This window comes from Mus musculus, chromosome X, assembly GCF_000001635.26.
Source record: "Mus musculus strain C57BL/6J chromosome X, GRCm38.p6 C57BL/6J".
In the NCBI taxonomy this organism is placed as follows: domain Eukaryota; kingdom Metazoa; phylum Chordata; class Mammalia; order Rodentia; family Muridae; genus Mus; species Mus musculus.
In genome coordinates, this window is record NC_000086.7 from 142,949,470 (window position 1) to 142,971,799 (window position 22,330).

Sequence of the window (22,330 nt, forward strand, 5' to 3'; positions counted from 1 at the left end):
TGCATCATAAATTATATAATAATTTAAGATGTGATGAAATTTTCTTTCTGAAGATGTTTTTCCCAAATACCTAGTGCTGGAGATTAACATAGAGTGGTTTAAGAGTTGTAAATTAGTGTTGTTTCTTCTCAGCCAAAAGATTAATTTTGTACAGGTTAAAGACTAATGCATTGAATACAGTTTCAACTCAGACCCACAAAATAAACAGGTCGGTTGTTAAACATTTTTGAGGGAGATTACATACAAAAATAATATTTTTGCTTTCAAAGACACCTTATAATCCCTTGGAGAAAGGCTTAGTCAAATCACTTTTTGTACATTAAAATGAGAACAAAGACATCAGGACTTTTTATGTAAACAAGGCTAGGTGGGTTTTAGGAGGTAAAGTACTGGTCCCCAGAACCCATGTCTTTAAAAGAAGAAAACCAAAGATAGTGGTACATGCCTGTAAACCCAGCGATGGGAAGATGGAAAGCAGAAACAAGATCCTTGGAAGCTTGCTGGCCCAGTGAGCTTGGCAGAGCTGGCAGAAGTTCAAGTCAATAGACCTTTTCCCAAAACAAGAGGTGAAATGCAACAGAGAAATGACACCCAAGACCCAAGACTGTTCACTGTAATCCACAGCCACATAGATACATGTGCACACCCCCTCTACACACACACACACACACACACAGAGAGAGAGAGAGAGAGAGAGAGAGAGAGAGAGAGAGAGAGAGAGAGAAAGAAAGAGAGAAAGAGAGAGAGAGAGAGAGAAATTTCTACAGAAACAAAGATGTTCTCCAGACATTCAATTAAAAATATGGTATAAGTCTGATGTAGCAGTACATGTCTTTAATCCCACTACTCAGGAGGCAGAGGCAGGTGGATTTCTGAGTTCAAGGCCAGACTGCTCTACATAGCAAATTCCAAGACAGCCAAGGCTACAGAGAAAGATCCTGCCAAAAATATATGGTATGCATTCATGGTATATAGTGATTACTTGTGTATACATTTATACTATAATGACAATCAAATGAACATATCCATCACCATCCATGCTGTACATCTGATCCCTAAAACTTGATTCAGCTTATAACTAAGTTTATATACTTCAATTAAGATTCCTTTCATCCTGACCTCAGACCCTGCTAGTCTACTCTACATCCATATATTTTACTATGAATTTGAATCAACAGAAAAAGGATGCAATGTGGTATATTTTTTGTGTCTAGTTTATTTCACATAGCATTATCTTTTCCAGGTTTGTTTATGCTTTTAAAATGGCAGGATTTCCTTCTTTTATGGCTAGACAGCATTCCAAAGTATGTTTGTGACTATGTGTGTATCAATTTCCTTATCTATTTTATCAGTACACACTTTGGTCATTAGTGTCGCTAATGTAACAACATGAACATACAGATTTATCTTCAACCTACTCCTTTTGTTCTTTGGAAGTGCTGTAACTGGATCATATGGAAGTTCTCTATATTTAAGAATGTCTATATACTACTTTTCCTGATTGTAAGAATTGACTGACATTAACTCCAAAAGTATGTAAGCTTTCCTTTGCTCTCTATCCCTGCTAATGTTTTCTCTTTCTTATAATTGCCATCTTAGTAGGGATGAATAGTTATGATTTGCATTTCCTTGATTGTTAAGAGATATTGACCATATTTCATTTACTTAGTGGCTGTGTATCTAATTAGGACATATGTCTATTCAGGCTAAAAGGAATTGGCTTTTCCCACAAAATGTAGGCTATCCCCAATGTGGCAATATAAGGATAAAGTGGGTATATGGTAGAAATCAGCTTTCTACCACAGTGCCTTTTTTTTTCTTACAAAGGAGTAATACTGGTCCAGTCACTGGGCCAACATACCATAAATCTTTTAAAACTATTAAATTTAAGTATCATGATGTAGACAAAGGATGCAAAAGTATAAATGGTCAGATTTGATGAGAGGTGCTGTGAGTAGCGGTGGGTTAATCTTCTGTTAGGTGACAAATAGCTGAGATAACCAACTTAACCAGAGGAAAGGTTTACTTTGGCTCACAGTTTTAAAGACTTTAGTCAACAGTCATTTCTTTCTGTTGCTTTAGGCCTGGGGCAGCACTGTACTGTGATGATAAACAAAAGTTGAGTGAACCCCATGTCAACCAGAAGCAGAGAAAAGAAATAAAGGGAACATGGACCCAATATCTCTTTTTAAGGGCAAGTCCCAAATGACCTAACTTCCTTCTCTAAGGGTCTATGCCCTAAATGTCCCACCACATCTCCATATCACCAAGATGAGGGATAAATTGCCTTTGAGAAACTTGCCATGTCCTAACAATAACAGTAGCTCTTTGTAAATGGTAATTTTAATTTTCTTTGTCTTCTCATGCTTTATTTTTGTGAATTTATAATCTATTTTACACCTATTTATTTTAACATCAAATTTGTGTTCTAAATTTTAAGTCTAGAAAGCTGTATCTCCATTTATGTTTCTAGCATGTGTTATTTTCTACTAGGTATCTAGTATATGTATCAATATATTCGGGTTAATAATGATTGTGTCTTAAGGTTTTTATACTCCAGAGAAAATTGTAATCTAGAATCCAAAAATAGAGTATAGGTACTTATGTTTAGAAAAATTCTTCATTGTTTTCTAATATGTCTATATTCAGGTAAACTTAGCATCTAAGAGTAGATTTCAGCAGTTTGGTAAACACAGTTAAAGTTTATGCATTACTGGACATTTCACTCATTCTTTGCTTTAAATACTGTCAAGAAAAAGATTCTGTAAACTTTTTAGAATTATATTATCACAAATTCAAAATTGATCCCATTAAATGGTGTATCTACACTTCTGTATATATTCAAATCCATTGTCTGAAACAATTTGACAGTGATAAGTTTATAATCCCAGCCGGGCAGTGGTGGCGCACACCTTTAATCCCAGCACTTGGGAGACAGAGGCAGGTGAATTTCTGAGTTTGAGGTCAGCCTGGTCTACAGAGTGAGTTCCAGGACAGCCAGGGCTATACAGAGAAACCCTGTCTCAAAAAAACAAAACAAAACAAAAACAAAAAAAAAAAAAGTTTAGAGTCCCTTCCACTCATTACTCCACTAGGTCCCGCAAATGGAAGAAACAGTTAAGACCAGGAAATAAGATTCCATATGATATAAGAGGATATGCACTGCTAGAATTAAAGCCATAGAAACTGTAAAATTCCAGTGCTCCCAGGCCTTTAGACATTCAAGAAATTGGACACTCATTCTTGAAATTGGTGAAACAACAAAAAGGAATTATGCAGTGGAAGAGTAAAAGGTTCTCCCTAAATTTATATATTAAATTTAAGGGGAGACAGACTAGGAGAGGAAAGTATTAAAATTAACATAGCAATTCTGATATATGAAAACAGTAGAGGCCATCCTGGGTTGATGAAACATTATTTAACCTAGCAAATGGCCACAACTCTTCATGGTTGTGAAAAGAAACATGAAGATCAAGCAAAAACTGACATGCTATACTGAATTGCAATAAACATGAGTCAAGGTTTTAGGAGCTGCCTAGTCAGCACTGGAATGGAGACCCATGGGACCCAAGCCCAGATTTCCACTTTAATATAGAATTTACTTGTTTTACTGCGATAGCCAAAATGACTCTTTCTTAACTATTATCTCTACCTTATAGAGGCCACTGACAAATAAAAATGCACATTCATTGAAACCTGGGAAAATAAAGTTAGCTTGTAAACATGGACAATATATAATATTACCTCCCACTCTCCTGGGCTGGGGATGTAGTTCAGTTTATAGAGTGTTTGCCTAGAATGCACCAAGTCCTAGATTTGATCTCCAGTGCCACATGAAACTGGTCATCGTGACATATGCCTGAAAACCAATAATTAGGAAGTATAGGCAGAAAAATCAGCAACTGAAAGTTATCCTCCACTCTAGCGAGAAGACAGTCTAAAACATGAGTCTATCTCAAAACACCTCAAAGGGAAGAAAGCTCTTCTTTAACAGTGGTCAATTTGTGTCTTAAATTTATGTCTTAATATAACTAAAGATAAACCATCAGGTAATAGATGGAAAGATTTGCTTTTTTTCTAAGAGTAAGCAGTATTCACTAGGAAATAAAGTGCTGTTCTCTGGTAATTTAGGAAATGATTCTAAAATTTTGTTACAAAATAGTAGTATAGAGCTTTAATAAAGTTTGCTTATATGGTTTGTCTCAAAATTGAAACATCTTAAACAGGGTATGTTAAGAACTACAATGAGAACATTCATTAGACTAATAGATGTTTAAACCAATTTTAAAAATATTTTCAATAATTAGTATACAATCCTCCAATAATTGATATAATTCTCAGTACCTTCATTATATTAAATAAGCTGAATATCAAAGCAAACTATTAATTGTGGGAGAAAAAAGTGGTTTGAACTGTTTAGTTCTATAATAACTAGGGTGGTTTGTTTTTTAAATTACATAATCTTTACAGCAAGTCAGTTTTTTTCAACTTTACATTTAAGACATGGGTGTCTAAAAGAAAAAGATACAAGACACAGAAAGCACTGAGTATGACATAACGATGTTCTAAGTGACTTATGCTGAATATGTATTGATGAATGAAAGCACTTTGTCACTTTGTCTACGCAGCAGACTCCTGCTTGTGTTGTCTCTTGTCCAGGCTTCATGACATTCATGCATTAAAAGAGCTGCTGAAGCATAATGAACTGAACAAAGGGAAGCTTTAGCAAGAAAGAGGGAATTCACAGGACCATTACTAGCTTTAAGTTGTCAATTGGTAGAGCATCATTTCCCAGTGCCTGAATTTCAACTATCAGCTAACAGGTCCGTTTCTTGCTAGGTTCTCCATAAGTTCAATCTACCTTTGATTGGTATCCAATGACCACTGTCTAATGCTCATTCTGACCTGTTTGTTTGTTTCCCCACCTAGACTGTTTTTCCTGTCTATGAAATTCTACCCAGATTGGATTCCACTTTGTCTGTAAAGCCCTTCTATATAATCCTAGCCCACATCGATCGGTGCAAATTCCTATGAAACTGATTGTCTTTTACCATCTATTCAGCCACTAAAGGATATGCAACTTGATTATGCATTTTATGAACCTCAACTCCTCAATATGACTACAAGTTTTTTAAGGACAAGAATGCCTTTTTATAGACCTCTCACATCCACTCGGAAACCACACTAGCACAGTTTTCTGCCCACAACAACCATACTGTTTGAGCTGAATGTAGTATTACAACTCAGTGTAACATAAAGCATATACTACCGTAATCTAACACTGGTCAATACATCTTAAGGTTTGAAGAATAGTCAATTTTAAAGGTCTATTTTAAAATGATATTCATGATGGAAATTTTATTTTCTTATTTAGAACTGAAAAACTATCATTAAATGGAAGGGGGAAATGCTTCCAAATTCAAACTGATGCTTTCTAATTCAATAGAAGTATTTTTAAATCTCTGCATACCCCCCACTAATGGTAAAGAATCTCACACTGGCTGGGTAGCAACAACAGGGGGAAAAATCAAATTTTCAAGATCTATGGCTTGACTGTAGCTATTATTTCACAGGTGCTGCTTCCACCTTTAAGTGACATTTTTTCATTACAAACAAGTGTGTACAGTATAAAAAGCAATCTCATGAAGTACCTTAACTTAAAGTGGCTTACAATACACATATGGACTTAAAGGCCCTACTTATAATTCCCATTATGCAATTTATCTTCCAATTTTCCATCTCTCTAGAAAGCACATTTTCCCAGACAGATTTCTGAGAAACTGTCAAAAATAATTTTCTCCTTTAATGCCTTAGTCCTTGTACCTTTGAAAGTGGGTGAACAAAGGCGAAGCTTCTACCTGTCAAAGGCATTTCTGTGAATTATTATTAGCAGATTCATCATAAAACCCTAACGGACAGAGAGGAGAAAAATAAGCTAAAAAGAAATCTAGAAAGTTGACTTCTTCTCAAATACAAGCATTCAGAATCAAGCAAAGCAATAAATGATAACTATGAAGCCAATTTGGAAATTCTAGCAATTTAAAATATTTCAAACATAGATTTACAGTTATGATTATTTGTAACCTGGTTTAGTCATAATTATCAGCAAGTTTAGAAAAATATATCAAGCCCTAAATTGAGCTATATTGTAAACTGCTCTGCACTCTCTGCTATATGTTGGTAAGTTTAATTTTTAAAGTATTACCAAAATTCCTATGAAAAAGATGAGTTGCTTTAGGTGGAGCCACTATCCTGTATAATTAGAAAATAAGTACTCTTTAATATTTGCTAAGAGGAAAGATCTTGTTAGGATTTTACTACAATAAAAAATTAAAGTAGCCAAGCATGGCAGTTCATGTCCATCATTTTATCTTGAGAGCCTAAGGTAGGAGGACCACCATCAATCTGAAGCTGAGCCTGCCTACAGAGTGAACTCCAGGTCAGCTTAGGCTAGAGTAAGACTCTGGGTCCAAAAGAAAACAAAAACTAGTCCAGATGGACAGCCCAGCAAGTATAGGGACTGGTGCTTGGACACCCTCCCCCAAACCATGTAGATGTCTGTGGTGGGCCACCTGTAATTTCCAGCTCTTTGGAAGGCAGAGGTAGAGGATCCTTGGAGCAAGCTGGCCAGCTAAACTAGCCATAATTAGGGAACTACAGGTTCAGTGGAGAGTTTTTGCCTCAATGAATAAGGTGGAGAACCAAGAAAAGTCTACTAACAGCACTGGGATACTCATACATATATACACATAAAGAGAGAGAGAGACAGACAGACAGACAGAGACAGAAAGACATGTACATATATACAAGTTTAAAATGAATAATTTTTAAAAACCAGAAACAGGTAACTCCTTGCCACAGTAGGCAGAGTCTCATATATGTAAAATACAGAAAAATCAGAAGCATGTATATGGCTGAAACTGTGGGAATATTATGTACAAATTAGGTTGTTAAGGGTCACGGGAGACAAAAGGTGTATAAGATAGAAGGATGAGTCTTCATACAGCTATGTTATGCAACTGTGCAAACAGAAATTATAGTACAGGGGTAAGGATGCTCTGCATTCAATACTAAGTACTATGAAAAGGAGGGAGGGATAAAAATTATAGTTGTGTCTGTCCTCTAATATTACATGTCCCATAATCTGTTATAAATAGCAAGCGGGAGAAAACTAAATAAAAGAAACATCACAAAAAAGCAAACATCACACACATTTAGATAAGGCTGTGGGGGGGAGAGAGAAAGAGAGAGGGGGAGGGAGAAAGGCAGAAAAATAAGGTATAGCTGAATATCCAAGAATCTCTAACTATATTCACAGCAGTATAAGAAAAATAAGGGTAATAATCAGAGGCATTTATAACTACGGTAAAGTTATTTGTCTTACAGCTTTCAAATATTTGCCAAGGCCTCATTCTGATGAAACCATGTGTTAATGGTTTTCAATGCAGTCTGCTGAAATTACTCAGAGGCCCTACAGTTGGCACTCTTATATCTGTTTCTGATTAAAATAATTATTTTTGAACAGGAGTGCCGTGCCCACTGGTGCTGAAGGAGAACTATCTCAGTGCATACGCTATAAACCATGCTTCCTGGAGCTCATCTCTCTGGACCATGTGCTCAGACTCAGAGCTGAGTCAAAAGAGTTCGGTCCTAAATCCTGGTCATGTCACTCCCAAGTCATTTTTCCACTCCTTGATTCTCATGAGCCCTCTATTCCTGCCTCTAGCTCTAGGTGACTTTCTACAGATGAGAAAGCAAGCAAGCTGGGGGAGTTTGTGGAGTAAAATAGACCACAAAGCACACATTGCCTCCTTAATGTCAGCTCTCGCTCCCATTTGTTCCTGAGAGGGGTTTTGAACTGAGGCATGCAGGGCTGCAGAAGTAGATGGTTAACTACTGACTGCCCCAGACCCTACTGCTAACTAACTTCAACAAACATTGTTTTGTTTTTTGTTTTTGTAATGTGGGAACTCTTAAAATGTGTTGAAAGCACTACTGTAACAAAGAAAAAGGTCAAATGGCGTCACAAGATTCATCTTTAGCGAATAAATCTATACCATTCTCTACTTATCAACATGAAAAATGATGTATGAGCACCCATCATATATAAATACTTACCTCCTAACTGCAAATTCAGCACACAAATGGTGGCCTTACTATATGGATCTATGCATCGAGGTCCAGCTTTACCAACATTTACGAAACTTAATTTGTATCCAAAGCATCTATAATTAACTGTGTAGTTATTAGGCTACTATAAGCAAAAATGATGTTACAGAGAAGAAACACACTAATGTGACAATCACATGAACATATGAGGCAAACACAATCCTGTGGAAACCTTAAGCCAACACTACCAAAGGTTTGTTTTTGTCTCAGCTTCCATTCTGGAAGAATGACACAAAGATCCACTAACACCTAAAGGAAAACAGTTTCTGTTGTTAGCTAACCTCGCAATATCCAAACCCCGATGGAGGGCAAATATGGTTCTAGAATTGTACAGCATATGCCTACAGACCTCATTAAAATATATGGAATGGCAAGGCAAACTAGAGACGTTGAAGTCAGTGTCGCCAGTTTCCATTACTAGAGAGCTTGTCAGCATCTTCTGGCGGGATATTGCCTAACAGAGTCAAGTTTGCTTTGCCAGCATTGCATGTGGCTTTGGGTCACACTGTAGATTATCTGAAAAATGAAATGGACAAGGGGAAGGCAAGAATCACCAAGACTATCACAGGCCTTATTCTTTAACTAATTAGTAGGCCTGGCCTGGAGCAGGACATTTACAACGTCCCATAGCAAAGATCATAAAGCAATATGGCTAATCCTGTCAATTGATAACACCCTTCCTCCCCTGTTGAGCAAAGCTGCAAAAGAGTGTCCTTGTTTCAATCTATTTTCCCTTCTAAGCTTGAGGACACACAACCTAGCATCTAGTACCAACACTCCTAGTCCCTCATTTTTATTCCCCTTTAATTGAGGTTCTGAAACAATTAACTTCCTTTGGTAATCCTCCATGAGACAAGTTTGCTGAAGGCTGTATTATGATACAGAACTAAGGAAAGCTAAGAAATCACTGACCGCTTCACAAATTGGCAAGCTTGAAGATTGACTGTAAAAACACATACAGTAGGGAAATGCAACTTTCTGCCAGTTAGTTTTTACTAGCAGTACAAAGCTGAAAACTCTCATTGATCTCTGCCCATCTGAGCAGTTCACGGTCACTGTGTAGCTCAAGAAGCAGAAGTGATCCCCAGAGACTAACCAAAACATCACAAAAGCTGTGGCTGCTCTGTGCTTCTGATAATTTAAAGAGAAATGGCTCAAGGGTAAAGGTGTTTGCCATGAAAATGAAAGTCTGGTGAGCAGAGTTCAATCCCCTGAGCCCTTGTAAAGGTAGAAGGAGAAGCAACGCCACCAAAAAAAATAAATAAAATAAAATAAAATAAAATAAAATAAAATAAAATAAAATTAAATGCCGGGTGGGTGGATGGGAGTGGGTGGGAGTGTAAAAAAATAAATTAATTTAAAAAATCCTTAAAAAATGCCATTTAGTAACTGCCAACATATCGAACGATACATACCAAGAAACATGATGTCACCTGTTGGACCATTTGTTTCTTCCTGTTTTCTCTGGTGCATCCTGCCATGGGCTTCAGTCTTATAAGCTCTGACTCATGTTCAAATCCTCTCTTCTTTGAATTCCCCTATCCCAGCAACTGGAATGTTGAAGAGTGCGCTGTCCCTCAGTTTTGCTTTGTTTACTCATATGCAGCCACCTCACTTAAGAACCCCTTCCAAAAACTATCTCATCTTTACACTTGATCCTAATTCTATAAAGCAGTCTTCTTTCTCCTAAGAAAGATGTACTCATGAGCAGATTACACAGCCATTCTACTACCGTGGCTTAACTATCTTTTCTGCGCATCAGAATAGCTAGGCAATGATGGAAGCCAGAAAGCAGGTGAGCTGCAATCTTCTCACTCCTACACAAAACCTGGCCCTCCAGGAAGAAATGCCTGAAAACGCTGATCCCTTCTTCCAGCTCTTCATTTCGCAACACTCTCACAGTCACAATCTCCACTCAGTGTCAACTTGCCCACTTTCCAACACCACTCTCCGACTACCACGCCATCTTAGCCACTCTCTCCTATCTGAAGACTCATCTTCCAATTCCTCTTACACTGCAGAAGCCTCTCTTATGTTCCTGATCTCTAATTCAAGAAATGATCATCTAATTCAAAACCTCTCATCCAGACTCCCCTGGGAACTCCCAGCACAAAGTAGAATTTCTTTGAAGTTTTTATGAATTAAAGAGACCACAGCAAAGCAGAATGGTGTGAAGAATGCTGAGAGAGCAAGCTGGTGACTGAAGACAGCTGCTGGGAATCCCTGTGCACTGTGGAAAGGGTGTGGCAGTAACAGCAACCGGTTTGAGAACAACCTAGAGTTCAATCTCTGTTGGCCACGAAAGCTCTTCAACCCCTGTGCTTTTCCCATTAAAAAAAAAAAAGACTTAAGTCATCCCCTCCCACATATCTTTTCCTGGTCCCTCTTTTATGCCGTGCCTTTTTATTTTACCTGTATCTTATTAACTGAGCAGGCCTGCATTGTGTTGAAATAATTATAAGCAACTTCCTTATTTCTATCATTGCTTGAAGAAGATAGGAAACTTTAAGGGGATAGGACCATTTTTCTCCATACGCTTAACACACACACAGACACACAGACACACACACACACACAGAGAGAGAGAGAGAGAGGGAGAGAGAGAGAGAGAGAGAGAGAGAGAGAGAGAGAGAGATTGTGGTGACACATAATTTCCAGTCAGATATTCAACACTAACATATTTTTAAGGTTGGGCAAGTTTTAAAGTGTGATATATTAAGAAATGTAGAAAATACACCCACACTTGATACAAAAATGCCACTTATAGTTGGACCAAACATAATTTTCCTCCACCCAACCAACAATATACTATTACACCATACATCTTGCTTTGGATTTTTTTTTCTTTATACTATATAAGCTTGTGATTCGTTTTGCTCTTAGCAACAATAACTACAGAAGCTCAACTCTAAATAAGTTTACTGTTGGGAATCTAGTCTTCCCACCTACACAACCACTGCCTTCCCACAGTCTCCAGTGTCTTGTGAGCAACCGCCCAATTACTGAATGTGGAAGGACAGCTTACACATTGAAGGTCCATTCTTGGCAGCCACTTGTTTTTACTGCTAGTCCTCACTTAGCTTAATTGATTCAGAACAGTATAAAAAGACATTATTACACAAGTTTGAAAAAGAGACTACTTACAAAATGTAAATGTAAAAGCTCTGGGCATTGTGCTGCTCTAAAACAGGCAAGCATGTGTGACATGGAAAGCACAGAATAATGCCTATTGAAATCCAGGAAACCTGGGCACTCTGACTAATCTCATTACACAAGTTTAGTGTTCCATACATATGCGTTGTCAAAAAGCGAATTTATCCATAGAAAGGGGAAACACAACTGACTTAAAAATACAATCCATTGTAGCCAAAAAGGTTTTGTGTGTCTATGACACAGCTTCAGTTTCAGAAAGTGTAGTTTTTAAAAGAGAAAAACATACTTAGAAAAGCAGCTCATACATGTGTTAGCAAAGTAACTTTTACATTTTTGTTTATGATCTTTCTTCCCATAGAACTGAGAGAAGCCAGCAGAGGCTCCTCCTAGCCTGCTACTTTAACTGGAATCTGAACTCAAGCACAATTTATAAGCAAGGAAAATTTATGGGTTAGATTATCAGTCCTTTCAGCCATATGGGGAAGACTGGAAAATAAAGAGCTCTACTTTTTACATTAAATACACTCAACTGTATATACACCTGGATGTACAGATTAAAAATAATTTTGTAATTCATGTTTTTACACGTCTGTGTCAGTCACTGATGGTTTTGTGGCACAAGTAATAACAGAACATGTCTGTCTTCTCTATCAGTAAGAAGAGACACTAAGTTCTCCAATGTAAATCAACATTGGTGCAAAAAAACCATATTATACCTTCAAAAGTCTCAGTAAGTGTCAGAAAAAATGTTTTTCTTTTATAATTAAAAAAAAAAAACTATACCATATGGTCAGAGAAAGGAAGTTAGTCCCATTATGCTAGTATGGATAAGAAAATCTGTCATGGTCCAGTTGTATCATCTGCAGTAGAGACACACTTTCTACTTATTTTAGTCCCTCTTCTTCCAAAAAAGACAATAGAAATGTAATTGTGTATGTTTACAATGCCAATTTACTATCACTTGACCTGAACTGCATTATCAAATCATCTTTTTGATCTTGATGATCCTCAATAAGCAGGGTTGCTACTACTCCGGTGGAGCACAATGCTTACATCTCAAGGCAACCCTCCACCTCCCAAGCCTGTTGAAACAGTCATTTTATTCTCATAGTAAGGCAAGAGTTAATGCTGCATCCTCTGACTTGAGCGTTGCGAGATCAGCATGTCCAAGAGTGGGTTTTTAAAAAAAGGTTATGTTCCTTGCAACAGAAAATCACACTTACTGATATTTAAAAGCAAAACATCCATGTGTAAATGTCCACAAAAAAATCTAGTGTTACATTAATTTCCCAGATGGTACAATAATTTAAAAGGTTCATGAGATATAACCTATACCACAGCATTAAAAACCTAAGACTATATAATCTCAGTGCTTTAACTGGGACCCTTTTCATATTTCTTTACTAATGAGGGAAATTCTTTAAATAAGTTCCAGCAAACAGAAGTATACATAAGGGCTTTGAAAAAATCTTATCACCTATAAAAAAGTACTTTCGTGGAGACAAGAGGGGTCTTTACTTAACAGTAACTCATGCTAAGATAGTCTATTTATGCTGATTTTTAACTCCTGAAATATGCCCTTCACATGGTCACTTTCCTTGAAAAACCTAAAATCACATAACAAGTTTCCTAGAGTAACCCCTGCCCCACACCATCCCCAGAATCTGATTTCTGCTCTTGGTAGCACTCAATTCCCGTAGTGATGTTTGAGAGTGATAAAGGACAGGAAAACAGAGAGAGACCCATGCCAGTCCAACCTGCCACAGTCAGTCACTCACGCACCCATGCAGGCCCTCATTTCTCCCTAACCAGTTACTCAGGGTGTGACCCTGGGAACTGTAGCATCAGCATCACCAGGGAGCTTGTTAGAAATGCAAATGTACAGCTTCACCCCAGAGCAACTGGATCAAACTCTGGGAAAGTGCCCAGCAACTTGCAATTTTAACAAGCACAACAGAAAACTACAATGTATGCTAAAGTCAGAGAACAAGTCCACCATAAACTTTAATGTGGATGAGAATCACCTAGGGAGCTTGTTAAAATGCAGATTCTAATTCAGGGGGTGTTGAGGTGGGGCTTGGGAACCTACATTTCTAATAAGTTCCCAGGTGATGTCTTTTATGGACCACACTGCAAGTATTTCCCAACCTGATTGTCTGCCAAAATTACCCAAGATGCTCATAAAATATGGAGTCTGTGGCACTACCCCGATCAAATTAATCCAAATCTCAAATTAAAAACCTAGAAAACAGTCAGCAGTTCTCCATGCTACACACTAAAATTACCTGGGGGGGGCGTTAAATAATTCTGATCCCCAGGTCCCATCCATGAGGGACTAAATCAGAATCTTTGGTGAGAGTACAGGTATCCACGTTTTGAATAACTTCCCAATGATTCCAATGTGTAGCCATGATTGAGAAGGAATGTTCTGGAATCTAACTGGCTCCACACCTGCCACAGGGGAACCTTTAGAGTAGCCAACAGGTTCTTCTAAAGTAGCTTTTACCAGCTTCCTCACACAGAAGTGCGTTGACTGTTAAATACGAAGATGTACCTAACATTGTAGTTTCCTTGCATCTTGAACCTTATTTCTGGAGGAAAAAACCAACAGTGCTCTCTGCAATGGCTGGGTACTCAAAAGACGGGGGCAAGCATGGAGTAGTTGCATCTACGTGACCTTTCACAAACGACCTCTTCCCCAACCCTGAAAAACATATAAATAATTAAATTCTCTAATGACCTTTTACTGTGGCAGGGTTAACAGATGTAGCGGTGACTTCTAAATCTATAAATGTCAGATCCCACCAGTTACAAGCATTCTGACAGTAAGGTCCTAGGGAGGAGATGACAATACTACTCTATGCTTTTACATATGATAATTTGATATTGTCAGAAGCACATCTTCTGCTAGACAAGGAAAAAAAAAGACTTTAAACATATTGCCCATGACATTATTCCCATAAGTCAGTGGAGTAAAAAGAAAAACAATTTAAGCCTATACAGTGCCACAAGAATAAGCACACAATATCAAACTCATAAAATGGAGAAACGTGTGGTGCTTTTCCAAGGCACTGTGAAATATCCAGTTATTGCACTCCCACCATCAGGAAGATGTTCTTGAATTTGACATCGTACACTTGAAAAATCAGTTTAAATGGAAAGGAGAGACATTCTTCATTCTCTGGTTGCTGAGGTTCAGTGCCTTCTATAAACTAGCTAGTCTGTAGAAATGGGACACACTGAAAGCCTCCTAACCCCTCATAGCCACAATTCTTCCACCACCATCTCAATGTATTCACAGTGGTCAGATGCATGTCTTAGTTGCTTAAGGACCTGAGAGGCAAAAATTCAGCAACTCGGGTATTAAAAGGGAAACACCTAAGTCCATGTGGAACGTGGCCACTGCTAATAATAATAATAATAATAATAATAATAATAGTAATAATAAGTTTTTAAAACATTCCCCTTATGAATTGGTCAAGCTCATTTTCCTCTTAAATACTGTGATAGTTATTCAGTTAACCCACACTCACTCTAAAAAGTGAGAAAATTGCACCTCCTGAAAGTGTGTTCTCATATGCTTTAGAGCAATGGGGCATGAATGCTAAAAAGCCTCTGCAGAACTATGTAACAGCTCAAGAACTGAACAGGAGTACATTTTGACAATCCCATGACTTTCCAGAGCCAGCCTAAAAGTCACCCCAGCCACCCAAGAGAAGGCCACTAATAAGTGACTTGACCTAAGTATCTCACAGATTTCCTTTTAACATGAATTTTACCTCTTAATGAAAAATAAATAGGCCAATTAAAGGTGGAGATTTAGGATTTAAGCTCCTAGAATTCACATTAGGAACTTTCCAAACGCCCCTCATTCACTCCACAGTGTCCACCTGGGCACCTTCTCGTCCATTCCTCATGAAACCTAAAGAAATGTCCGGAGCACAGCGGAGTCCGACAAAATTAAAGGCATTTTAAAGAATGAAAGCAAAGAAAACAAACAATACAAACGCACAATTTCCAGGACACTTTATTGCAATTTCCACTTTACATATTAATTTAATATTTTAGTAGCGTCAGACTACTATAATTATCCAGCAGTAGTAGTTCGTTCTTCTAATCTCACAAAATGAGAGGCAGCAAGTTAAAATGAACATCAATTCATGTCTTTACGCTGTGGGAAACAAGGAGCTCTTGGGCAGAAGGGATGGGGTTGATGGTTTTCAGTATGAGTGTGCTTAATTTTTTTTTTCTGTATTTTTCTTGTGGATGCCAGTAGTCATAATAAAAACAATCGTCCCTTTTCCCATTCTGCCTTCCTTTGTACTTTACATTCTGTCTAGCATTTAACTCAGAAAGTCAGTTTACACTCAGTTTACACATTTTAAAAGAAAAACCATATGCCCCATCTCCCACACATCCAAATGGACAGAGATTAGAAGTAACCTGGCTTTTAGCCTGTAACAGTGCTATTTTAAACAATTTCAACCATATACTTGAAGGATAAAATAATGTAAAGTTACAAAAGCCAAAGGAAATCGTAAAAATGCCTACACATGTACTGGGTTAACTATTCCTCGAATCATTGAGTTTAACATAGGTTGCTTAAATGTGAAATCTACACAAAAGCGAACGCACGCTTGGTACATATTGACAGTGCCTCTTTGGGGACAACATTCTTTGAATGTGCTATACCAAGACACTGGAATGAAGAAGGAAGAGGGAAAAAAAAAAAAGGTCTCACTCTCAACTGTGAGGTGGTGCGCTAGCTTCACTAGAAATGCATTTTAATGGGTACGTTCAGATAAAAATAGGTAGTAAGGCAAAAGGTGTTTTAAGAAACCTCTCCCCTCCCCGAGGAACAGGGAAACCCGGAGGAAAAGATGGGCAACCTCCCTGGAGATCGAGAGCTAAGTTCCATCACTAGCAGAATAGAAGTTAGATCACTGCTATTTTTCACCCTGCAATGGGATAGTAGCTCTCCATGTGCAAGGTACGCGGGGCGGGAATACTGGCGGGGCTTTCACGTGGGGCAATGGCGAGTAAAGTGAGGAGAGGTCGGTACCGACAGTGATCCAGATCGCCCCAGACGCTGGTGGGGTGGAGGGTGAGGGGTAGAAAGGATCGAAGGGAAGGGGCAAAACTCCTGGAAGTTAGCGCAAAGAGGAAGCGGGAGCAGTCTGGAAGCCAGGGGGGCCATGGCTGGCAAAGCAGCCCCCTGCTCCGAGGGTAGGGTGCTCTCCTCGTGGAGCAGAGGAGCGCCGAGGGCCCCCCACGGGTCGGGCGACTCTGGGGACCCTAGAGGCAGGAGGGACAGAGGGGCACCCGCGAACAGGAGGCGGAGGACTTACACTTTGCCTCAACTCTGAGCCCCATCCCGAGCCCGGGGGAAGAGGGCGACGGGGAGCGCGGTACTCACTAGGGCTCGTTGGTGAAGCGGGGGGTCCGGGGCTGCTGGTATCCGTACAGGTGACAGTAGAGCACATCGAAGCAGAAGCAGCACATCTCCGCTGACACCACCATCTTCCGGGAGCCGGGGGATGAGGACGAGGAGGACGGCGAGGAGGCGGTGGCGGCGGCCGGAGTAGAAAGTAGGGTTCCCACTCCGCAGCTCAGAGGTGGAGACAGCGAGATGCCCCCGCCGCCGCTGCCGCTGCCGCCGCCGCCGCCGCCGCCGCCGCCGCCGCCGCAGCCCTGAGGGGGAGAGAGGGGACAGCCACCGCCGCCGCCGCTGCCGCCGCCGCCGCTCAGCCCGCCCAGTCCGTTGAGCCGCGTCCCGGCGCCTCCTAGTCCCAGCTCCCCGGCTCGGCACTGGCTCTCCCCGCTGCAGTGAGAGGAGGAGGAGGCGCCACCACCACCACCCGAGCCGGAGGGGGGCGAACTGGACAGTTTCTGCTTCTTCACCCCACAGCAACCCGCCGCCATCTTGGAACAGTCTCCCCCACGCAGCGCTTCCGACCCATAAGTGAGGCGAGCTGGCGGCGGGGGCGAGCACGCTGCGGCCCCGGCCGCCGGGGGCGCGCCGGGGGCTCGCGGTCTGCGCGCACACGCGGCTCGGCGGCCCGGGCTGCCCAGCCCCGCCAAGGCTCTCGGGCGTGCTCGCGCCCCCGCCTGCGGCGCGCGCCACGAGCTTTGGTGGCTTGGCGCCTACGGTGGGTCCCGCCCGACTCGCGCCTCCTGGGAGCCGGGTTCCTGGCGGAGGATGGAAGGCGGAAAAGCGAAGGGAAAGGCAAAAAAAAAAAAAAAAAAGAAAAAAGAGAGAGAGAGAGAACAAGACTTGGAGGAGTGGGAGGAAGAAGAGGAGATGGGCGAGCTCCAAGAAGAAGCAGGGGGACAGAAACTAGTGAAAGGGGGAAAGAAAGGAGAAAGTCTGAAATAAGCATCCAAGTTCCAAAGCGCACCTTGGTGATACCCCATTGCATGTAGTGTTAGTGACACTCGAGCCCAGTTAGGTGGAACCTGAGCCACCCGGCCTCAAATACACTGGTTCTGAACTGTTAAGAGTGTGAGCAAGCAGGTGCTCCTTGGAGCTCCACACCTGAGACAGCCACTGTAAAAGCCATCCGGGAAATGGCCACACGACAGTGTCTTTAACGCTAACCTAGCCAGACACCACAGTTTTTCTGAGATTTTGCTAAAAAAATGCAAAACTTTAATCTTTCTAATTGACAAATATTAAAGTCCAATTCAATGTGTATATCTTGTATATCCCTCCATCTTCTCCTCGTAGTCCAGAGAGACCATTAAAAAGCAAGAATACATATATAAATACGTGCCTCACAAACACCCCACAGAATCAAAGATGTTCCTTGTGTTTTCAGACTTACAGCCATGGGCTTTTCGGGTTTGGAACTCGAAAACAAAGAGATTCGAAAACAAAGAGATTCGAAATATAAGTGCAATGTCCAGACCTTGGAGATAAATATATAAGTCAGGTAGTGTCACTTTAGTTGCAAGTTAGAAGATTTTGTTCAGATGTATAATGAGACAATTCTTAATTCTCAGTTTTAAGAAATTGTCTCAAAACTCTTTGAATGAATGGGGAGGTGTATGATTGAGTCAGTCCTGTTTTGGGCACTTAAGAAGGGGCTGTAAAATGACAATAGCCAGCTGTAAAAATTCATTTAAAAATAAACCAAGTAGAAAATAACTGATCTCCATTGTGTCTACATGGTGTCAAAATACCCCCCCCCCCAAAGTCAGGAGTCTGTCTGTCTGCAAACAGTAGAGGGTGGATTTTGGCACCTTTGATCTAAGTGTGTGGGACCTTACAAACAGGTGAGAGCATTTTTATTAAACTCAAGCTGTAGAAAAGAGAGGCTTGTTCGCATACTAACTAACCATTGAGCCTCTGTTTACACCCTAGTGCACTTCTGGTAAAATCAGAGACATGTGCAAAAAAATATGTATGTTTCCCACTCTTATATTTATAAATTAAGTCAGACCTGTGGATCTGGTCAGAAAAATTGCAGCTATTTACTAAGCACTTTTTAGGTGGCAGTATTATACCTATCTTACACAATCATTCTAGAAAGTACTATATCATCTCACTTGATCTTCCCGGGAAGAATGTGAAATTCCTCAGTTAAAACGTTAAGTAGCTTGTCCCAACGTTACACATGTAGAAAGGGACCGAATCATGATTTAAATGCAAGCATATCCCATTCTTAAACCTGTGTCACAGAGCTGGAGGTTTAGATGGTCAATGGTAGAGTGCTTGCCTGACAAATGCTACACTAGTGCTCAGTCACAGTATATAATACAAAATTAGTTAGAAAAAAAAGTGACATTATACTCTAGTCAAGTAGTACCAAGAAGTGAAAAGTTTGTTTCTATGGATTGAAAGCTTGAAAAATACTGAGATATGTTATCAAGAAAGAAATGCATCTCCCCCCTCCCCCCCAAAAAACCCTGTATGAAATGGAGAGATCAATGAGGATAGCTAAATACTATCTATACACACACACACACACACACACACACACACACACACACACACAGAGAGTTGGGCAGAGTGGCACATACCTGTAATCCCAGTACTTAGAAGACTAAAGCAAAAAGTCACAACTTCAGCGTTAAGGTTAACACAAGCTACGTAGCAAAGACCTTGTGTCAAAAAAAAAAAAAAAATCAGACAGTAAGAGAAAGCAGAATTAGAGGAGGAGGAGGAGGAGAAGGAAGATTTAACTGGTTTGGGATAAAGGAGGCAAATAACTGTTATAAGCTACTATTGGAGTAAAAGTGTGCCAATTCTTTTGTCATGTGGAAAAAGAGAAAACAAAGTACTTGTAAAAATTAAAAGTACCATAACTGATACACTGTGGATTTTGTTTTTGCTTTGTCCTTATTCTACATATGAGCCTACTTTTTGGAACGGAATCAGCATTATACTTAGGATACATGTATTGAATTAAATAACACTGCACATGAGTACAACTGTTATACTTCAATTAAAGAAATTAGTTTGAAAAGAAAGAAAAAGAAAATCATGCTGGTATGGCATAATGACTATGTTATCTAGTTCAGTTATGAGGATCATATATATATATAGTAACATATATATAGTAACATATATATAGTAAGACATCAAATTTCAAACCTGAAACAAATAGACCTTGCTTGTCAACTGTACCTCAATAAAATAGAGAGGTCCCCGCAAGTGGATCAAATAGAGTGTTATACAATAGGTGTCAATTTACTTCTCACACTCCCCCAAATGAGAGCACTTGTGGAGTATAAAACCTGAACCATTTATGACACTACAAAGTAGGATACCATGGGTACTGCTTCTGCTGAGGGAATGTAAGAAAGCAGAATGGAATCTCCTGATTTAGAATTTGGCCAGTAGACAAGAGTCTAACGCCCCTACTCTCGTGAAAATAGCAAGGGATCTTTAATAAGCACAAGTAGTCATGTCCTTAGTTGTACATTTCACCTAAAAGATAACAAACTATCGCAGCTGCCTTACCAGGCTTAGGGACTGACTGATGCAACGGGAAAATCCAACAACAAGGACACTCCCGCTGAATTACAAAAATAGCTTTTCCCCCAAGGATTTTTAATCCCAGCTCCAAGCCTCACTATCACAAGGAAAATAAACCTAAATGTGATCAATGCAGAAAAGACACCATCACCCGACTCCCGGAGCTTACTCATCTCCAGGCTTTCCTTGTGTGGGTTGTCTGGAAGGAGGGGAAAGAAGGAGTAAAGATGTCTCGTGTGTTAACTTCTAGCTTAGCTCCTGTCCCATACTAACCTTGGATAGTCACGAGCACAGAAACCAGCACACATAGACACACACAGATAATATACACGGATAACATTGAAACATATGAATTTTACAAAAATTCTTTCTCTCTCTCTCTCTAAATTGCATAGGGGAGAGGAAACTGACCATGATCAAGATTCTCTTGACTCAAAGTACAAATGTCAAAGTGAGATAGTGTGGTGTTTCCACCTTCTGTTGATCTGGGAGTGCAGTGATCATACATTCCAGGGGAACCTGTAAAGCACCTTTTGCTCTTTGTAACTGACTGTTAAGCTGGAAGCTAAAGATTTCACATTTCTCTTAAGCAATAAAAAAGAAAGTAAATAAGTCTCTGGCTCTCTATCACCATTCAAAGTGGACATTCAAATTGAAACCATCTCTGCTTCTGCATCTGCCTAGAAACTGCTGTTAACAAACTTGTCAAGCATTTTGTTTACAACAGTGGGAAAACTACTCAAACCGAGAATATGCACATCGTTTATTACATGGTAAACTAAAACCAGAATTAAATCCAAGGGCCACTGATTATTTTATCATTGCTTCAATTTATTCTCATATTTACAAGGCTTTTTTTTTTCTTTTTGGAATACAAGAATAATTGTAATTTGATGTGATAGTGGACTTCATAATGTTGCAAAATTATTTTCTTGCAATTCTGGAGTTTGTGGTGAGATGAGAAGCATTTGCATTGTTTAATTGAAAACAAAACATCATTTAGGAGCAAACAAGTGTTATTTTTTCTCCTCTGCTAGCCAGCTTGCTCAACTGTCACCCTTGAACAACTGGAGAATGGAATATTCTTAGCTCCCACTTTGATCTAACCTTGTACACATGTAACCAATGGTTGTGGTGGTTAGAGTGAAGACCACTTCCTTTATTATGTTTAATGAATATGTGACAATAGTAAAATTCTTTACCTGATTTTTTTAATTCAAATTGATTAATCTGTTTTCGTTTTCCTGGTAATGACATGCATTCTTGCCCTTTAAATCAGTGCTTTATCTAAAGAACATGTTTATAGGTGAAAGTATTTCTGGATTTTCTGTGTTCCAGTTACCCTATTCACATTTTCTATAGTCTACTGGAATACACACTTATTGAGTGGTATTTTGCTACCTATTTCCTTGAGACAGAGTTACTTAAATTCTTCAATGAGACTAAGATATGCTAATGTGAGTGTTGAACAAATGATAGAGCTGGCTCATTGTACATTACAAAAGGTGAACTTTGCAGGGAAGAGATGATGTAAGAATATTTATTATATGGAGCCAGTGATAGCAAGCAAAACATGAAGGTATCAAATGTAGTTTGGACAATCTTAATTTGATTGTTTCTTTTTCTTTTAAGGCATTTATATAAAAATCCATTAGGGTATAGAAGTTAACATGCTACAATACCCAGCCTCCAAGTTAATTATTAAAATATAGTTGCTTTCTATAGCTAATCCCATCACATTCCGGGAAACCTATTCCAGTTTATTGAAGGCACAGGTTGGGCAAAGTGAGGAAAGTCTATTTTGAGTTAAAACTCTTTTGTGCAAAAACACAATTTAAGCTTCAAACTCACTGATGAAACTGAGGAGTGCAAATCTGAGCCCCATAGTTTCTACGCAATTGGGATTGAAATGTAATCCATTTTGTTTCCCTATATCCCTTGTTTAAAGGTCCACAATGTATGTCTCATTCTGTCAACAGGGGCAATACACCATGATGATGGTGTTTGTTTGGGAGGGCTTCCGTCTCT

The 22,330-nt window shown here is 39.5% G+C and overlaps 1 protein-coding gene across 1 annotated transcript in view; it reads right to left on the reverse strand.

Moving 5' to 3' along the window:
• The window catches only part of Ammecr1 (Alport syndrome, mental retardation, midface hypoplasia and elliptocytosis chromosomal region gene 1), a 115,581-nt gene extending 98,324 nt beyond the window's left edge, over positions 1-17,257 (reverse strand). The window contains exon 1 of the mRNA NM_019496.4: positions 16,739-17,257. Coding sequence (NP_062369.1) covers positions 16,739-17,244 — 506 coding nt within the window. The 5' untranslated portion in view covers positions 17,245-17,257. The remainder of the gene's footprint in view (positions 1-16,738) is intronic.
• Positions 17,258-22,330: the final 5,073 nt, after the last annotated feature.